Source organism: Crassostrea angulata, chromosome 7 (assembly GCF_025612915.1).
Source record: "Crassostrea angulata isolate pt1a10 chromosome 7, ASM2561291v2, whole genome shotgun sequence".
In the NCBI taxonomy this organism is placed as follows: Eukaryota; Metazoa; Mollusca; class Bivalvia; order Ostreida; family Ostreidae; genus Magallana; species Magallana angulata.
This window is the reverse complement of record NC_069117.1, coordinates 37,448,558-37,466,211: the sequence shown is the minus strand read 5'-3', so window position 1 is coordinate 37,466,211 and position 17,654 is coordinate 37,448,558. Positions and strand designations below refer to the sequence as shown.

At 32.8% G+C, this 17,654-nt stretch overlaps 1 protein-coding gene across 1 annotated transcript; it reads right to left on the bottom strand.

The window, feature by feature from the left end:
• Positions 1-1,328: 1,328 nt before the first annotated feature.
• Positions 1,329-17,625, bottom strand: LOC128191892 (transcriptional protein SWT1-like). Its single transcript, XM_052864257.1, has 22 exons — positions 17,501-17,625; positions 15,820-15,988; positions 14,119-15,172; positions 12,900-13,033; positions 12,501-12,608; positions 11,881-11,962; positions 10,021-10,109; positions 9,806-9,904; positions 9,584-9,665; positions 9,302-9,390; positions 9,124-9,181; positions 8,891-8,979; positions 8,345-8,439; positions 8,023-8,085; positions 7,536-7,624; positions 7,343-7,424; positions 4,917-5,061; positions 4,587-4,684; positions 4,341-4,472; positions 3,892-3,991; positions 3,633-3,694; positions 1,329-2,898 (listed from the first exon to the last, which is right to left on the bottom strand). Exons 2-22 carry the CDS (start codon positions 15,961-15,963, stop codon positions 2,817-2,819), a joined length of 2,976 nt encoding a protein of 991 aa, XP_052720217.1. The 5' UTR covers positions 15,964-15,988; positions 17,501-17,625; the 3' UTR covers positions 1,329-2,816.
• Between the last annotated feature and the right edge of the window lie 29 nt (positions 17,626-17,654).

The window sequence follows — 17,654 nt, the reverse complement described above, 5'->3', positions numbered from 1 at the left end:
GCTTTTGTGTAAATATTGGCATTTCTGGTGCAGTGGTTCTTGAGAAGAAGATTTTTAAACATTTTTCCAATGTATTTCCATGTTAAATTTTGAACCCCGCCTGGGGCCCCAGTTTTGGTCCGGGGGTCACGATTTTTACAATTTAGAATCTTAACTATATATACATGCTTTTTTGTAAAAATTGGCATTTCTGGTGCAGTGGTTCTTGAGAAGAAGATTTTTAAAGACATGCACCCTATTTTCACTGTTTCGTAATTATCTCCCCTTTAAAAAGGGTTGAACCCTTTATTTTAACAATTTAGAATCCCCTTTTCATAAGGATGCTTTGTACCAAGTTTGGTTAAATTTGGCCCAGAGGTTTTTGAGAAGAAGTCAAAAATGTGAAAAGTTTACAGACAGACGAACGGACAGACAGACGGACGGACGACGGACAACAGGTGATCAGAAAGGCTCACTTGAACCTTCGGTTCAGGTGAGCTAAAAACTCTCGTTTTATTTTGAGTAAAAATACACCCAATATAAACAGACTTTTCCCAAGTCATGTATTTAGTTTACATTTAACGGCCATTACATTCATTGAATTTTGCTGGAAATTACCACAGTTTAGAATAACATCCGTTTTTGTATACAGAGTTCTACATGTATATATTCATTTCTTGATGCAGGTTTTTTTGAATTTTTGACACAAATTCAGTGGTTACACAGACACCATTTTAAAATCAGTACCTGGGTTTTAAAAATCATATTGCGACAGGTACCTGTACCTATTTTTAGTAAACGGTACTTTTTACTCAAACACGGGTGTAAGCAAAATCATGAGGGGAAAACGCTATACCTCTGCTGATCAGAAAAGCTCACTTGAGCCTTCAGCTCAAGTAATCTTTAAAAAATTAAAAGTTTTTCAGAATATTCAACAACTTTATTAACAATGTACAGCTTTGCTAGCTGAATGCAACAAGGCAAGTGTAACAAAATAATACATCTAGTAATGTACCGGGGTATTTGAAAAAATGCCTAAGAACTAAAATCAGATATAATCAGCATTGAACAGGTACTAGCTGTCTTCTGGGGTTAACGACAAATTACTTGTAGATCTTCATCCTACCCAATAAGGTTTATTGCAGACAAAATTACAGAATTTACACAAATTTTATAGAGGAAACAAAATTAACAAGCAATTACAAGCATATACAGGTGGACTAGCAACATCTCCAGTATCTCTCTGCATGATTGTTTCTTTTCACATGCACGTCCAAGGAGCTCGATATTAAACATAGATCTACATCTACAGTTAACAGGTATATGTTATCACAGTTTGGATTAGTTGGTCAATTTATGAGTGAAGCACCAAACACAGTTAAAATACAAACACAAATTAGACCTCTCTTTACAAAATCATTACTATGTATATACATGTAATACAGTGGTGTAGCCTCCTTTACACAACAACGAATATGAATAGTCTTTTTTTTTGTGTTTTGTTTGTTGTTGATAAAGAATTTTTTGCGTTTTGTTTGTTGTTGATAAAGAAAACATTTCAGAAACTATACACTAATTCTAATTGAATTGAGTAAATTTTCAACAACTGGTATACCCAATTACATATACATGTAGTATTACATAAGAGACAGAATAACAAGTACCAGCTGCATGATATGTACTTAATAATACTAAGTGTTTAACAATATGATATCTGAAAATCTGTACCTCAATACGTGTTTACAACAAATTACAGAATACCGTTTTCAATTAAAAATTTCTTGATCGATTGCTTAATAGGGTATACAATTTGGTCTGTCAGGTAACACAATAGGTCTGAATCTAGATAATGAACTTACTGATCAAGCATAACAATAAAGTAAGTTTTATTTCTTCAAAAATGTCTTGAATTTCATTTTTTAAAAATATATTCCAACCTATTTTGAACAGAATTCAGTGCTGGCCAGCTGAAAATTCTTTTCAAAAGACTATACATAGATTAGCTAACAATAGATGAGAGTGCTGTAGATGTTTTTTGGGGTTTTTTTTTTATGTGCAATATGATTGGGTTGAATATACCATAATAATGTAAACTTGAGTACCCACATGACCTAGAATCAGACCTGATATTAAAGTGATGAAATTATATTACTTGGCAGACCCAAATGTTTAAGCAATCCTGCAATCAATTGAAAAATCTCCTGGTATTCTGGAATTTGTTGTTACAGGAACATTGCTGTTGACATTCACCAGATATTTCACTAAAGTGCATATTCACATCTTCAATGGTTTTGGACACAAAATGAAGAGTATAATTAGCACCATGCAAATGAACACGTGTGACCTCATTATGAGATAAAATTAATATTGCTTAATACTAGGCCAATGTTATACATACCATGATGATGACAAAAGATATAAACAAGCAAATTTACAATTAAAAGTCACTGGCAACAACAACCAAAAATTGACTTTCATAAATTACAACACCCAAGTACAAAATAGTATCAAATCAATTTTTTACCTGAAAAGTCAAAAACAGTTGATAATAACTCCTATATAATAGGACAAATCAGACAAAATTTTCACAAAAACCTCAAAAAAAAGAAAAACAAACCCTAAAATATTCAACACAAGTACTACATGTATAAACATCAAACACACCAACACGAACACAGCTCCTCTCTCTCCCTCTCTCTCTCTCTCTCAAAACATATTTACAAGTACAGCTGTATGACTGGTATTGGTCATTATGATCTTGCAAATGATATGTAGCAGAGTAAACCAACACAACTCTTCTACACATTCTTCAAAACATCAGACAGTCTTCTAAAGTTTCATCCTTGTATGATTTTCATTTGCTCATGAATTTTGTGAATCATTTTATCTAGGTGATCCAAGCCATCTTTAAGCATTTGTCTACAAACACAAGTAGATTCTTAAAAGCATGTAAGAATTCATATTTGTGGAATGTATGATACAGCAAACTTATCTAGATAATTATGTAAAAATATGAATACAGTAAAAATCGGTTATAGAAAAATCCTAGGGATAAATGGATTTACTTCATTATATCTGTAATTCATATAACGAATTCATAGTAATAACTATAGCGATTTCACTATATACATGTTTTCTATCACCAGACTACAATTTTTGTTAATTGAGGCTTAGAATGAAAATACATTTTTTCGATACCTTAAATTATCTGATTGTAAATTTAAGAATTTTAATATGACAATTATGGTAGTGCAAACTATTTAAACTTTAAAGATATTCGTTATGAAAATGTTAAATTTCTCATTCTTTACCTCTACGGGACCCAAAATCAGTTCGCTGTAACCGTAAATTTGTTATATCCCAATTGGTTATAACCATGAAATTTTGGAAAGATTTGTTAAGAATTTTACCAGGGACTCAAAAAAACTTCGCTATATCTGAGATTTCCCTATGTCCATGTACAATGTACGTACTAAACAAGTTTTAATGTATAATGTTTTAATAAAATTAGTTTTTACTACAATAATGAAATTTAACTATTGTTTAATTTTTGTTTAAACACTTCATTCTTAAGGTATTTCATAAATTTCTGAAAAGGGCTTTGCAATAATAAAGTGTAATTAAACTTAATAAAAACTTAAATTATTCAATACCTTTTGCTTTCTATTCCAAATAATGCCTGCAAATTAGTCACTTCCAATTCACCATCCTTTGCCTGAACCACAAAGAGTAGAAATCAAGTAAAATGCATCAAAATAGAGATGTACATGAATCTTAAGTCAAATCAGCTATGCATATACATGTATTAAGGTTAGACTATCAAACTAATGACAACACTGAAAGGCTTCTTGTTTTAATAATACCAGTAATTGGTAAATTATACACAAAACCATGATCTTTTGCTAATCTTACCTTTAGATTTAATCTGATATAGAAACTATTCAACTGAACACACAGCCCATGAACAAGGGCTGCTTTCTCCAGGATTTCCTTGGGACTGAATCGCAATGCCCTGTAAAGTGACATGCAAACATTTACCAGGTACTCATGGCTATATTACAAGATAACGAGTGAAACTGAAAATAACAACCTAAATATCAATAACACTGATCTAAGACTTGGTTCAATTTTTTAAGAATGACATTAATGGTGACTGTGATCTTTAAAATAAATCATGTATTTTAACTTTGAGATCTTGAATACCACACTGTCTCTTTGTGCCTTTTAAAACTATTTGAATTCTTGTGAATCTCATATTTTTTATGTACCACTGAGTTCAATATAAAAAGGGTCTGACTTAATACATGTAGATGGATGAATCAATAAATTGAGCCAAATACTCTCTGTCAAAGCTAACTTACTGTTCATATTCGTATCTGATTGCATCCAGTGCTGGAATGAGTTTTTGGAACACAAGGGACATTTTTTCAAGTTGCTCAGGATCAGTACTGCAATTTCTCCTTCTGTTTTCGATCACCCTTTGAAAATCCTCACTGTAAAACAATTTGTCATAAACTTACTTGCACATGTTACACATGTATTGTATTTATAGCTATCGTATTAGTAATGCAGAAAATGTCCTGATAATAACGCAAATTTCTCCTTACCAACAAAAATACACCACTTCCCAGATATTGGTTAGTTTAGATTCCACATCCTCAACACTTAATTGGTCCACATTGTTTTTATTTTTGTCCATACACATCTGTAGATATTGCAAAATTATTACACAATGTCTGTTCATACAAGATACATGTAACAACCTTACATGTGAATAAATGCAAAAAACCCAAAATTTGTTCTTTCATTCTGTGGGTGCAAGAAACACAAAAACCAAAATTACAAATCAAGAAAGAAAGGTCTCTAAAAACAAAGTTTAAAGGACTCTGGAAAGATTATTTACTTTTATATTAATGCATGTAATTCTCAATGATAACCTTTGTCTTGATGTCAGTCTGCTTTGGCTTTCCTTTCAGATAGTCTTCAATGCTGTTAACCTTGACCCCTCCAGTTTTAAGGTCACGACAGAGTTCTTCACATTTCTTCATTCCAAATAAAGCCTCAGCAACTTTCAGATCATTCCTAAAGAAAAATTTGTTTACATTGATGCAAGTTAAATGAAATCTACATTTCATAAATCTACATTTCATACTACATGTAATAATCTATAGCTAAAAAATAATGCATTAAAAATGATCCAGTAACAAGATATCTGTGAGCCAATGCTCACTAGTGATACCCCCGCTCTGATGTGAATATGCAAAATAAGCAAAGTCGACATTTAACAGAAAGCTGGCATCCGATTGGTACAGAAATATATCCCACAATATGGCATGCCTAAACAAATAGTGTGTTAAAATTTCAAGCATCTGCGATAAACAGTTGCTTAGAAATCTTTGAGGAAAATTTGTTTGGAAATTTTGGCTAAAAAAAAACAAAGTACTCATTTAACAGGAAATTGACATCCGATTGGTACAAAAATATATCCCACGATACGGCATGCCTTAACAAACACTGTGTAAAAATTTCAAGCATCTGCGATAAATAGCTGCTGAGAAATCTTTGACGAAAATTTGTTTGAAAATTTTGGTTAAAAAATAAACAAAGTCATTATTTCACAGGAAGTTTGACGTCCGATTGATACAAAAATATATCCCACAATATGGCATGCCTATACAAATAGTGTGTTAAAATTTCAAGCATCTGCGATAAATAGTTGCTGAGAAATCTTTGACGGAAATTTGTTTGAAAATTTTGGCTAAAAATAAACAAAGTCGTCATTTAACAGGAAGTTGATGCCCAATTGGTACAAAAATACATCCCACGATACGGCATGCCTTAACAAACACTGTGTAAAAATTTCAAGCATCTGCGATAAATAGCTGCTGAGAAATCTGGGACGAAAATTTGTTTGAAAATTTTGGCTAAAAATAAACAGTCATTATTTCACAGGAAGTTTGACGTCCGATTGGTACAAAAATATATACCACGATATGGCATGCCTATACAAATAGTGTGTACAAATTCCAAGCATCTGCGATAAACAGTTGCTGAGAAATCTGGGACGAAAATTTGTTTGAAAATTTTGGTTAAAAAATAAGCAAAGTCGACATTTAACAGGAAGTTTGACGTCCGATTGGTACAAAAATATATCCCACAATATGGCATGCCTATACAAATAGTGTGTTAAAATTTCAAGCATCTGCGATAAATAGCTGCTGAGAAATCTTTGACGGAAATTTGTTTGAAAATTTTGGCTAAAAATAAACAAAGTAGCATTTAACAGGAAGTTGACCTCCGATTGGAACAAAAATATATCCCACGATATGGCATGCCTATAAAAATACTGTGTAAAAATTTCAAGCATCTGCGATAAACAGTTGCTGAGAATTCTTTGACGAAAATTTGTTTGAAAATTTTGGTTAAAAAATAAGTAAAGTCGTCATTTAACAGGAAGTTGGCGTCTGATTGGTACAAAAATATATCCCACGATATGGCATGCCTTAACAAACACTGTGTTAAATTTTCAAGCATCTGCGATAAATAGTTGCTGAGATAAATGCTACAGAAATTTTTGTTACGGACGGACAGACAGACAGACAGACAGACGGACGGACAGACAGACACACAAGGGTAAAACAGTATACCCCCTCTCCTTCGGAGCGGGGGTATAAAAAGCACATGAACAATATTTGTTCATTTTCCAAACCCAAATGTTTTCTTGGAACACATGTACCTACTAATATCTTTTTAAGGTCTAGATTATTTGATGAAAGGAGTATACAGGTTTCTGGAGATACAAGGTAAACACCATGTCAATTCTCCAAAACTGATTTCGAAATTAAATGAAATGGCAAGAAATATTTGTATTTTCTACATACATGTACAAAGTAGTTAACTTATAGCCATTAAGTAAAGGAAAACATATTATGACCTTGTATTAATTGAAATTGTACAATTACATATAAAAGTTATCAAACAATTTTGAAGTAAAATGCATACTACTTGTACCTCCAAACCCTTCCTAAGAATGAGCACACATATAATATTTACATTTTCCAGTGTTTTTGTTTGTAATAACATATGCATTAATTTTGAAATGCATAGTTGCATTCATCAATGACTTCTTTAACATTTAATTGTACAATTACATGTGCTGAAAAAATTTATAAATATTAGTAGTAAGGAATTGTTCTTTAATTATTTAAATATTATGAGGTGACTTAATACAGTCAGGCTTGATCAAATCTATCATTAAGCCCTTCAGGTTTTATTGGTTTTGATTACCCTCACTGTAATTGATTGCCTCATAATACTGAAAGAATTATGGCATTCCTTATTCCTTAAATAAATTATAACTTACTTGTTGTGTTTATTGCATTCCTCCAATAATCCCAGACAGTCATTCAGCAAGTACAGGAGGATTTCTATGCTCACCTGAAAATCTGTTATTTAAAAAAATAAACATGTTAGTAATTTTTAAACCACATTTTTTCAACTTTCTATGTATGTACAACTTGGCATCTACATTAAAAATGTACTTCAGGTTCACTTACGAGTTACAGGTTTAAATCTAGCACAGAGTCTGTCCACGACGCTCACTAAACTTCTCTCGTAGATCTGACCAAAGACTGCAATCCAATGCCTGATGGGAGGAAAAATAAGCTTGATAATAACACCCCAATTCAAAATGACTTAAAATGCATCTTCATTTACGTGCATTTCTAAAACAGCATTTCACATCTGTAAGACAGTGGTTTAGTTTTAATATCTTTCATTTAAAAATACTTTTGCATACATTTATCTGCCAGGCCTGATGCATAACCACTAGTCTAGCTTACACAAATGTACATTTTAACTTCAGTATTGCAATACAATCTTCTACAATTCTGACAGTCATATACAATTGTGTGTGTTGTTTTCATCATATCTAAACTTTCATATCACCATACAGATCCATTATGTACATCTGTACTTACATATCAAAAGAGAGAACAGTAAATCTTTACAAAATACCATTTAAAAAATGCCGGTAAATCTTACTTCTTAAAGCATTCCAAGACATCAGAGAGTGTCCATGGAGGCTTCCTTAAGACAATCTCCATCCTATAAACACATTGCAAATATGTTGTGGTTAAAGTAAACAGCTAAAATTTTTTAAGCTTTCAGAATCACAATCATACTGGGTACAAGAGGAGGGAACATATCTAGATAAATACCGTAATAGATTTATATATCTATTAGATATTATATATCATCTAGATAAATATCTAGATTTCACGGTTTCCATACAAGCAAGATTATGACATGGTTGATAGGTCTGATACAGACATGACTGGCCATCATGGACTCTGCTGGTACTCACCAGATGTCATCATACGCTGCCTTCATTTCTGTCTCCAACACACTGGACAGGGCATCCTTCAGCCACATCTTTAACTTGCAGAGCATTTCATCCAACTACAAAGAGGTGCCACATGTATGTAAATTTACTATCAACATGTTGTATAGAAATATCAAATAGTGATTACATTTCATCCAGCTACAGAGATACCATGTAAATGTGGTTTAACTAATAAACAGATTACATACATGTAGATATACCAAACAAATTGTGTTTTCTATTTATTCAACTACAGAGGAATATCATGGTTTACCATTAACACATTATATATAAGCAGAAGTACCAATGAAATACATGTATAGGAAAATAGCTGCAAACAAATCAATATTGCTTTGCTTAGAGACAAGGTACCGGGGTAACAAAAACCCATTGGTCAAAATTAATTCTAAGGCTTACTGCCATGACTAATAATATTTTGTAAAGATAACTGAACAACCGTATGAATGCTTGTACAGGACTTACTATCTTGTTGTTCTTGTTGGAATGTTGAGTGGGTTGCTGACTTACCAGATGACTGTGATTATCAGGGGGAACATCAACAGGACAACTTGCACCAGCTTTCGACGGCTTCTCTAGGGATTCTTTATGGACTAAGGCTATGGAAATTTAAAACAGTTTGCTATAAATGAATTATGAACAAAATAAAAATTGCAAATTGCACTGCAGTTTGTAGTTGATTATTATATTTTTCTGAACTGCAATTACCATTACTTGACTAGATTTTCAGTATCAAAACTTACTCTGTTCAATCTTGTAGGGACGTTTTGTCTGCAGACATTTTATTCCATTTAATAAACGCTAAAACAGAAAACACAAAAAAGATACAACTATAATACCTGTAGTAAATGTATTAAACTTCAAAACCACAATTATGGTTTTTTTTTCTTTTATAAAGCTCTTTTTCTCTGAAATACTTACAAATCTGTCAAAAGCAGTAATCTTGCACACCCTTGCTTTGTTCAGAAGGTTTTTATCATTACTGAGCAGAATCACAGTGGAATTTAGACCTACAATGTACATGCATGTTCAAAATAAGTCGAAAGAAAGAAATCGGCAAAGTGTATATATATAAACCTAAAATATGTATGAACTTTATATTGTACATGTATCAGGTCTATACACTTACATGCAAATAGAAATTTTAATTCTCAAATAAGTGTAAAAAAGTAAAAGATGATACACATTAAGATAAGAGCTTACGGTTTTTCTGGCACTGCATACAAGTTTGCAGAATTCTATCATCACTGCACTCAGCTTGGAATTCTTTAGATGCTGCAGATGCCTACATTAATTCAGATACATATACTTACATGCACAAAACGACAGCATATCATGAGGGTATATTAACATCATAAAATCTAAGGATTAAAGTACAGATTTTCATTTCAAAGGGAATGCTTTCACTGATTCATGTTTCCTTACCTGTGCTGCACCTTGACCTATCACTCTCTGGTGGTTGTCTTGGAAACACTGATATATGTATCCAACTGCTTCACGAGCACATTTACCAATCTTCATGGACTACACATTCAAAAATGAAATTAATAAAAAATCTCTTAAGGATTAATAAACTGAGTACCAGAGTAATTAATGGCAGCTATGCTTTAAACTAAATAAAAAATTAGAAGTTTATGTACCATTGTAGCAGCTGAAGACTTGTTAGATTTTAAAGCATCTAACTCCTGCATCACAACCCAAGGTATGACTAGCACTGGAAGACCGAAATCTGTGGAAAAAATTAACAAAACATACTAAATAAGATATATGCTCTATATAGAAATATCAATGTTTAAGGAAATACATGTAGCTCACCCAGAATAAATGGTGGCTCACCGTTTCATTCATAAAACAAAAATATAACATTATGCAGGGAAATCTGCGTCCCCTTTTTATTTTCACCCCTTTCAGCAATGTTGTTAGAACGCAAATTTAAAATGGGGAATTACTTAACAGGTTATAAATAACTGTGTAAATTAGAAAGAATTTTAATTTTTATCTGTGTCTGCATTGGCATATTCAAGAAAGGGCAAAAACGTTTGCAAGTGATGAAGTGTCAAAACCTAGGGGCAAAAATAACACTGAAAAGACTAATCTTTAATATCAAATTTAACAAGAAATCTGTGAGCCAATGCTCACTAGTGATACCCCCGCTCTGATGTGAATATGCAAAATAAGCAAAGTCGACATTTAACAGAAAGCTGGCATCCGATTGGTACAGAAATATATCCAACAATATGGCATGCCTAAACAAATAGTGTGTTAAAATTTCAAGCATCTGCGATAAATAGCTGCTGAGAAATCTTTGACGAAAATTTGTTTGAAAATTTTGGCTAAAATAAACAAAGTACTCATTTAACAGGAAGATGACGTCCGATTGGTACAAAAATATATCCCACAATATGGCATGCCTTAACAAACACTGTGTAAAAATTTCAAGCATCTGCGATAAATAGCTGCTGAGAAATCTTTGAGGAAAATTTGTTTGAAAATTTTGGCAAAAAATAAACAAAGTCATCATTTAACAGGAAGTTGACGTCCGATTGATACAAAAATATATCCCACAATATGGCATGCCTAAACAAATAGTGTGTTAAAATTTCAAGCATCTGCGATAAATTGTTGCTGAGAATTCTTTGACGGAAATTTGTTTGAAAATTTTTGCTAAAAATAAACAAAGTCGTCATTTAACAGGAAGTTGACGTCTGATTGGTACAAAAATATATCCCACGATATGGCATGCCTATACAAATACTGTGTAAAAATTTCGAGTATCTGAGATAAACAGTTGCTGAAAAATCTTTGACGAAAATTTGTTTGAAATTTTTGGTTAAAAAATAAGCAAAGTCGTCCTTTAACAGGAAGTTGACATCCGATTGATACAAAAATATATCCCACAATATGGCATGCCTTAACAAACGCTGTGTTAAAATTTCAAGCATCTGCGATAAATAGTTGCTGAGATAAATGCGACAGAAATTTTTGTTACGGACGGACAGACAGACGGACGGACAGACAGACACACAAGGGTAAAACAGTATACCCCCTCTCCTTCGGAGCGGGGGTATAATAAGTGAAAACTTTCCAAAAATAACCAATGCAGCTGCATTGATCTGATTCAGCGATGCCCGAGAAGCAAAGTATTATATTTGTTTGGTGTTGTGTTTACTGCTGAAGAAGTCAACAAAAGAGATTAACACTAACAGTTGAAAGAAAATTACTCTTAAAGAAAAAACATAGTGTATATTTCTGTACACCAACTTTTAATTGTGAGAGAAATTTTTGCTAGGTTTGCGAGAGCCTTGTCGTCGCGAATGTTACTCCCCATGAAAAGGCCCTAAACATCTCTGATTTGTTATTTTCCAGAAAACCTACATCTTGATCACAAAAATGAGTTGCCATGAGCCAAAGGTCTTCAAAACTTTGCAAAATAAATTCGCCCCGGATAAAATTTGGTATGCAGTAATTTTGTCATGTTATTCTGAAATAAAATCACTCACTTTCAAAGCAGTGGTCTCTAAGATCCTCCACAAATGCCAGGTTACTTATGAAGACATTTGTGTCAACAACTATGTATAAATCCTACAAAAGAAAATAATTCAGATACACATATCTTTGTAAACCATGACGAGATATACAAAGTTTAAAGTAGAAAGAAGATTTTTTTAAAATCCTCTTAGTTCTCATCAAGCTATGAAAGCCATTGATCTGAATTCTGTAGTTAAAATAAATTCATTTTTCAGCAATTAATACACAACTATATACCTGGTAATGAAAAACTTCAGTGTTTTAACACTTTCACAAATAAAATGTTAAACTCAGTTGAATAAAGGTGAATGTACTTGGACCTAATACAGGATTTACACAATATTTTTGAGTTATGAAAATGAGCTTGATGGACTTTTGTTTCATCAAACTATAAACATTGCCGATATTTCTTTTATTTGTTACATGTAATAAAAAGAATCATTTTGATTATCAGTCATGAAAGTAACACTTAATATGCACATATACATGAATATACATATGTAATTCTTGATTGGAGATGATATTAACTTTTGGGAATCTTTACTTTATCATCGAAGTCCCTCTGATACAATGACTTGATACTAAGTATTACCTGATCTACGTTATGAATATGCTCTGGTTGGTCGGTTGTAAAGACTTGGGTAAGCTGTCCTATGACCTCATCTGGACATTTCTTCACGGAGTCTCGAACCTCCCTCAGCTGCAATGATATTAATAGAAAGGGCCAATTATAAACAATAAACTCATTTAATAAGTTTTCATTTGTTGCTGTCAATAAAATAATGTATTGCCATGATTTATAACAAACTCAACATATTGCATCTTGTGTTGGAAGTAAAGTTCTATACATGTACTAACATATGATACTACATCTATTTATCAATTATACACTACAAACATCATTCATTGACTAATTATCATCAATGTTCTTAACTAAACTAACTTGACCATTAACAGGTCAAATTTACATCCATTATATAAAGAAATGTACCACAATATCTGACACGTCCATTTCTTCAATCTGTCGTTCCTCCTCTTTATTAAGGACCTGCTGAACCTCGTCGATTTCCATGCTTATTTCTTCTCGTCGATTGTGATGGATTGGGACGGGATTTTCATGCACTCCTGCAATCAAAACTTCATGCTGCATCACATCATGTAAATGTTCCGTAAGTTCTTAAAATATTTGAAGTAGTTGCCCTTTGAAATCACTTTTAAATTAGAGTAGTTACCCTTTGAATTGACATCACATTGTTGTGTCTGGAGAATAATAAATATTTGCTCAAACCTCTCATCATTTAGTTTTTCTCAAACATATATGGGAGTAAAGAAGATTTTTTTAAGATTAGATAAATTTTCACTACATGGCCATATTGGCTCCACCCTAGGGCCTGAACCCCTGTCCCAGAGGTCATGATTGTCACAATTTAGGTAGAGGACTTCATGGACATCATAACCAGGCATATAGTTTTTCACAAATTTATATGGTAGGCCTAGTAAAGAAGAAGATTTTCTAAGATTTAATAGTTATACATTTTCATTATATGGCCATATTAGCCCCATCCTAGGGCCTGAACACCTGTTCCAGAGTTCATGATTCAACAATTTAGGTAGAGGGCTTCATGGACATTATAACCAGTATTTTCCCAGCATGAAGATTTTTGAAAAATTGGCCTTTTTTGCATATTTGGCCCCACCTATGAGACATTATGATTTTCACAACATAGATTTGCTTCACACCAAATGCTAACGATTGGTCTTGCATTTTTCAAGGAGTTAAAAATGTTAAAGCACGATTCACAACAGGGGATAAAGACCAATAGCAATAAGTAACTCGCATGCATGTATCATTCAATGGTGCAATAACAATTACACCAGATTGTTTATCAACAGAGGCATGTACTCGTAAATTGAGGATTTACCAACTGTTTACCGCTCCCAGTCTATCACCTTTTGAATGAATTTAATCTATATGTAACATTTCAGATTATTCTTATTTTTTGAATACACTGAGCATTAAAACGTTCTTCCAACTTGTCAATATCAATGTCTACAGAGGCTGCCATTTACGAGGTACGTATATAGTACAACATCTTTGTGAGAATCGGTGCAGATCAGAAAACCTTGGCTAGCGAAGATGAAGAATCCCTAAGATACCCAAAAGAACATACCGGTATTCATAATAAAGTAATTGAACTACATATGTATACCTTTCCATGGATTGACAATAGCTTTTTTTACAGGGCCATCATTTTTTATTGTCATAGTAATGCCACTTATATTGCTTGTATCTCCCAAAGACAGGAATCCGCTATCATTGGAGTGAAGCATCACTCTACGACTGCTCCTATCCAGAATGAGATTTCCAGCATCTTCTGAATCCTGATCTAGACCTGGATCCAAGATCTCTCCGAGAGAATCTGATGGTACTTCATCCGACTCCAGGTGATTAATCCAGGACTGAATATCCTCGCGTTTCTTGAGGTCACCTAACAGTAAATTGTCTGGGTCTGGGGATGATTCCCTGGGGGAGAGATTAAAGGTGTCCACAGCTGATGATGGAGATGATGCCAATTTTTTTACAACTTTTCTTGAATCTGAGAAATCTGATATTTCTGAAGTTTTCTGTCGTTTAGTGGTTTTACTGCAGTAACTACTGTTAGTAAATGATTCTGCATTTCTTTTCAAATTTGAATGTATGGCTGATGAATGAGATGAAAGCTTTTCTGGAGAAGGTCCAATCCTTTTTTGAAGTCCCTGTGTTAAACCCTCCCCAGATTTAGTCAAATTATCATCATTTGTGGAGATTTTTTTTCTACTTGGTGTTTGTACATCAGAAGGTGATCCATAAGTCTTCACTTTGACGCTATCACTGGAGTGAGGTTGATCACATTTACCAATAGACAATTCTTTCTGTTTGAGTAGCTCAGGTGTCTGACACACAACTGGCTGTGAAGTAACTCTGCACTGATTGCTTCCTTGTCTGGTACCAAGTTTGATATTTTTCTCATGTTGATTAACAACGCTATTTCCTGAACGTAAACTTTCTGAGCCAAACCTCAGTGACTGAACTGAACTAGAAGTATTAGCTCTTTCATGTGGCTGATGTTCTAAATCTAGGCTATCCTCCTCATCACTGTCCTGTGTGGGAGAAAACTGACCTTCCTGAACATCTGTGTGTGGTTCCAGCAGATGAAGCCTTGTCTCTGGTTTTGATTTACTACTCCCAACAGGTTTATTGACATATCGATTTCCGGGTGGCTTCTGTAAAAAAAAAAGTCATTCAGATTCAATAAAGTTTTGTTAACTTACTAGGTTAGTCAAACCGATCAACTTATAATGTACTGAAGACAAAGTGCTGCTACTAAATGACAATGAAGAATGTACTACTGGTACCAGTACATATCATTTTAGGTACTGAATAAAACTACTAATCATATTACCATAAGGTTCCCACAACTTTCTTTAGAACCAAATTGGTGTTACATGTATTAGATAAAGCTTGCTTAGAGTTAAACCCTTGAAAAATTTTATATGCATATTTTGAGCATTAATTTATCAACCCATTGAACTCTTACATCAAAATTTTGCTAATTCATACTTCAAATGGACAATTTTCATTTATCAAGTTTAAGTTCAGTTTATATACTCAAACCAAATAATTTGGTACAAGAGGAACATATATATTTGGAATAAACAAAAAACAAATCATAAGAAGTATACATACATAGCCATGCAGGATAGAAAAAGATAAGTGAAAAATAAATTTACAACAGAAATCACATTTGTATGACATTTTGGATATAAAGGAGGCTATCTCTCCAATTACTAGAGGGTCATTGAGTTTACAGACCAATACATTTGGATAGAGTGCTTTATACAATGAGCACACGGTGATCTATATTACTTACTAAATATGGTTTGAGAACCTCTGGGACTTCCCAAGTGGAAACTCCTGTCAATGTGTTGAAGTAGTAGACTCTTTGATACGACTTAGATTGCTTCACCACCCATCCACTAGGCAGTTCTTGCTTTTCATGTTTTTTGTAACTCATTTTACATAATGAAGATGGAATTGATCTGAAAAAAAATATTCCACAAAATTAATAATTTCATTAAAATCAATCCTTCTGAGACAAAAAAACACTGATTTGATTTCAATTTCAAAAGTAGACAGGGCCTAATTAAACAGGTGTTATTTACCTCGAGTGACTAGGAAAATATACTGTGTATAAATCAATTGGTTCAAATTTCAATTACAAATAAATTAAAATCATATTTTATTTGAGTATTTTTCTTGATATTACTTATAATTTGTTTTAGGAAAAATTATAATTATTATTTGGATTGTCACCACTATGCAGAACTTTAAAAGGAGAATTTTAAAATTTGCTTTTTTTATATTATCTCTGAATTTTTATAACTAGCTGGTATTATATATACATGTAGTTGATGTAATGTTATTCTGTCAGAGTCTGGACAAATCATCTTCAATTATTCTCGAGGTAATGGGTGTACTTTAAACTGATTTCCTTACATAACTAAACTTTACCATTTTAAACTATTTGATATTTATTACAGTGATTGCCTGTGTACGTTGAATAAGATGGTATAATAATGTCTATTGGTTTAACCATCTGACATGATAATGTTCAAGTCAACGAGAGTCGAGAACGTACGGTTGATATATTCTTTGAGGAAATTTGGGATGGTTTTTATGTCATGAACAGATGAAAGAATAATGACATAAGCTTGTACTTCTTCTACAGAAATGTTTCTTTTTTTTCTCTGAGCAATTAAACTGTTAAATTCTCTCTGAGGGTCTTATTCATTTCCAAAAACTAGTTTGTTTCTATGTATGAAACTTTGCATACATTTCACTTCATGAAACAATCATGCAGTGTTACATACCGAATTATTTACAATGTTCATTAATTATATTCAATTGCAAAGAAATAAAAAAAAAACTATGAAATAATTGTACTAAATAAAAGGAGGAGGATGCCCATAAGTATACTGAACTGTTAATTGCTACATACAAACCCAGTCTTGGTGTCCAACTGACACACTTTGCAATTTATTTAATCTGTCAATCAGGGCTTAGGCTAATGTTTCTTGTTTGATTGACATTATTGATCTCAATTTCAATTTTAGCAGAGATAACCCGATTCTGGGGAAATCTGAATATCATATAAGAAATGACAACTAAACGGGATTAAACCCACAAGAGCATGTCAGTGTGAAATGGTGTAATGTGCCCACTGCCCAACCTGAGTATATATCATTACTGGAATAATTTACCTTCAAACAGATCTATAGAGTCATTTTTTCAAAAAATTCCATTTATTAACCTTTATTTTTCCATTGTAACATGACATAATAACCAGTCAGTTAATTAAAATTTAGTTTATTACCAGAAGAACCCGGTACTGTACACATGGACTGAGTATCAACCACTGATATTTTCTTTTTCTAAAGTCAGACTACCATTGAAAGCAATAAAAATACATCATAAATAACAATCATATGCAAATAAACCAATGCAAGCGACGATGCAGTGTTGAAAATGTATGGCAGATAGAAAATTCTCACCAATGCAGCAAAGAAATAATTCTAACAGCCGATAAATGCATATTGGCGAGTAACGTTGTTGATGCAGGTTTTTCTTGCCAGAAACTGTATTTAACAGCAATGATTTCTACAATTCAATATAAAAAACCTTACAGATTTATTTCAAGCAAAACCT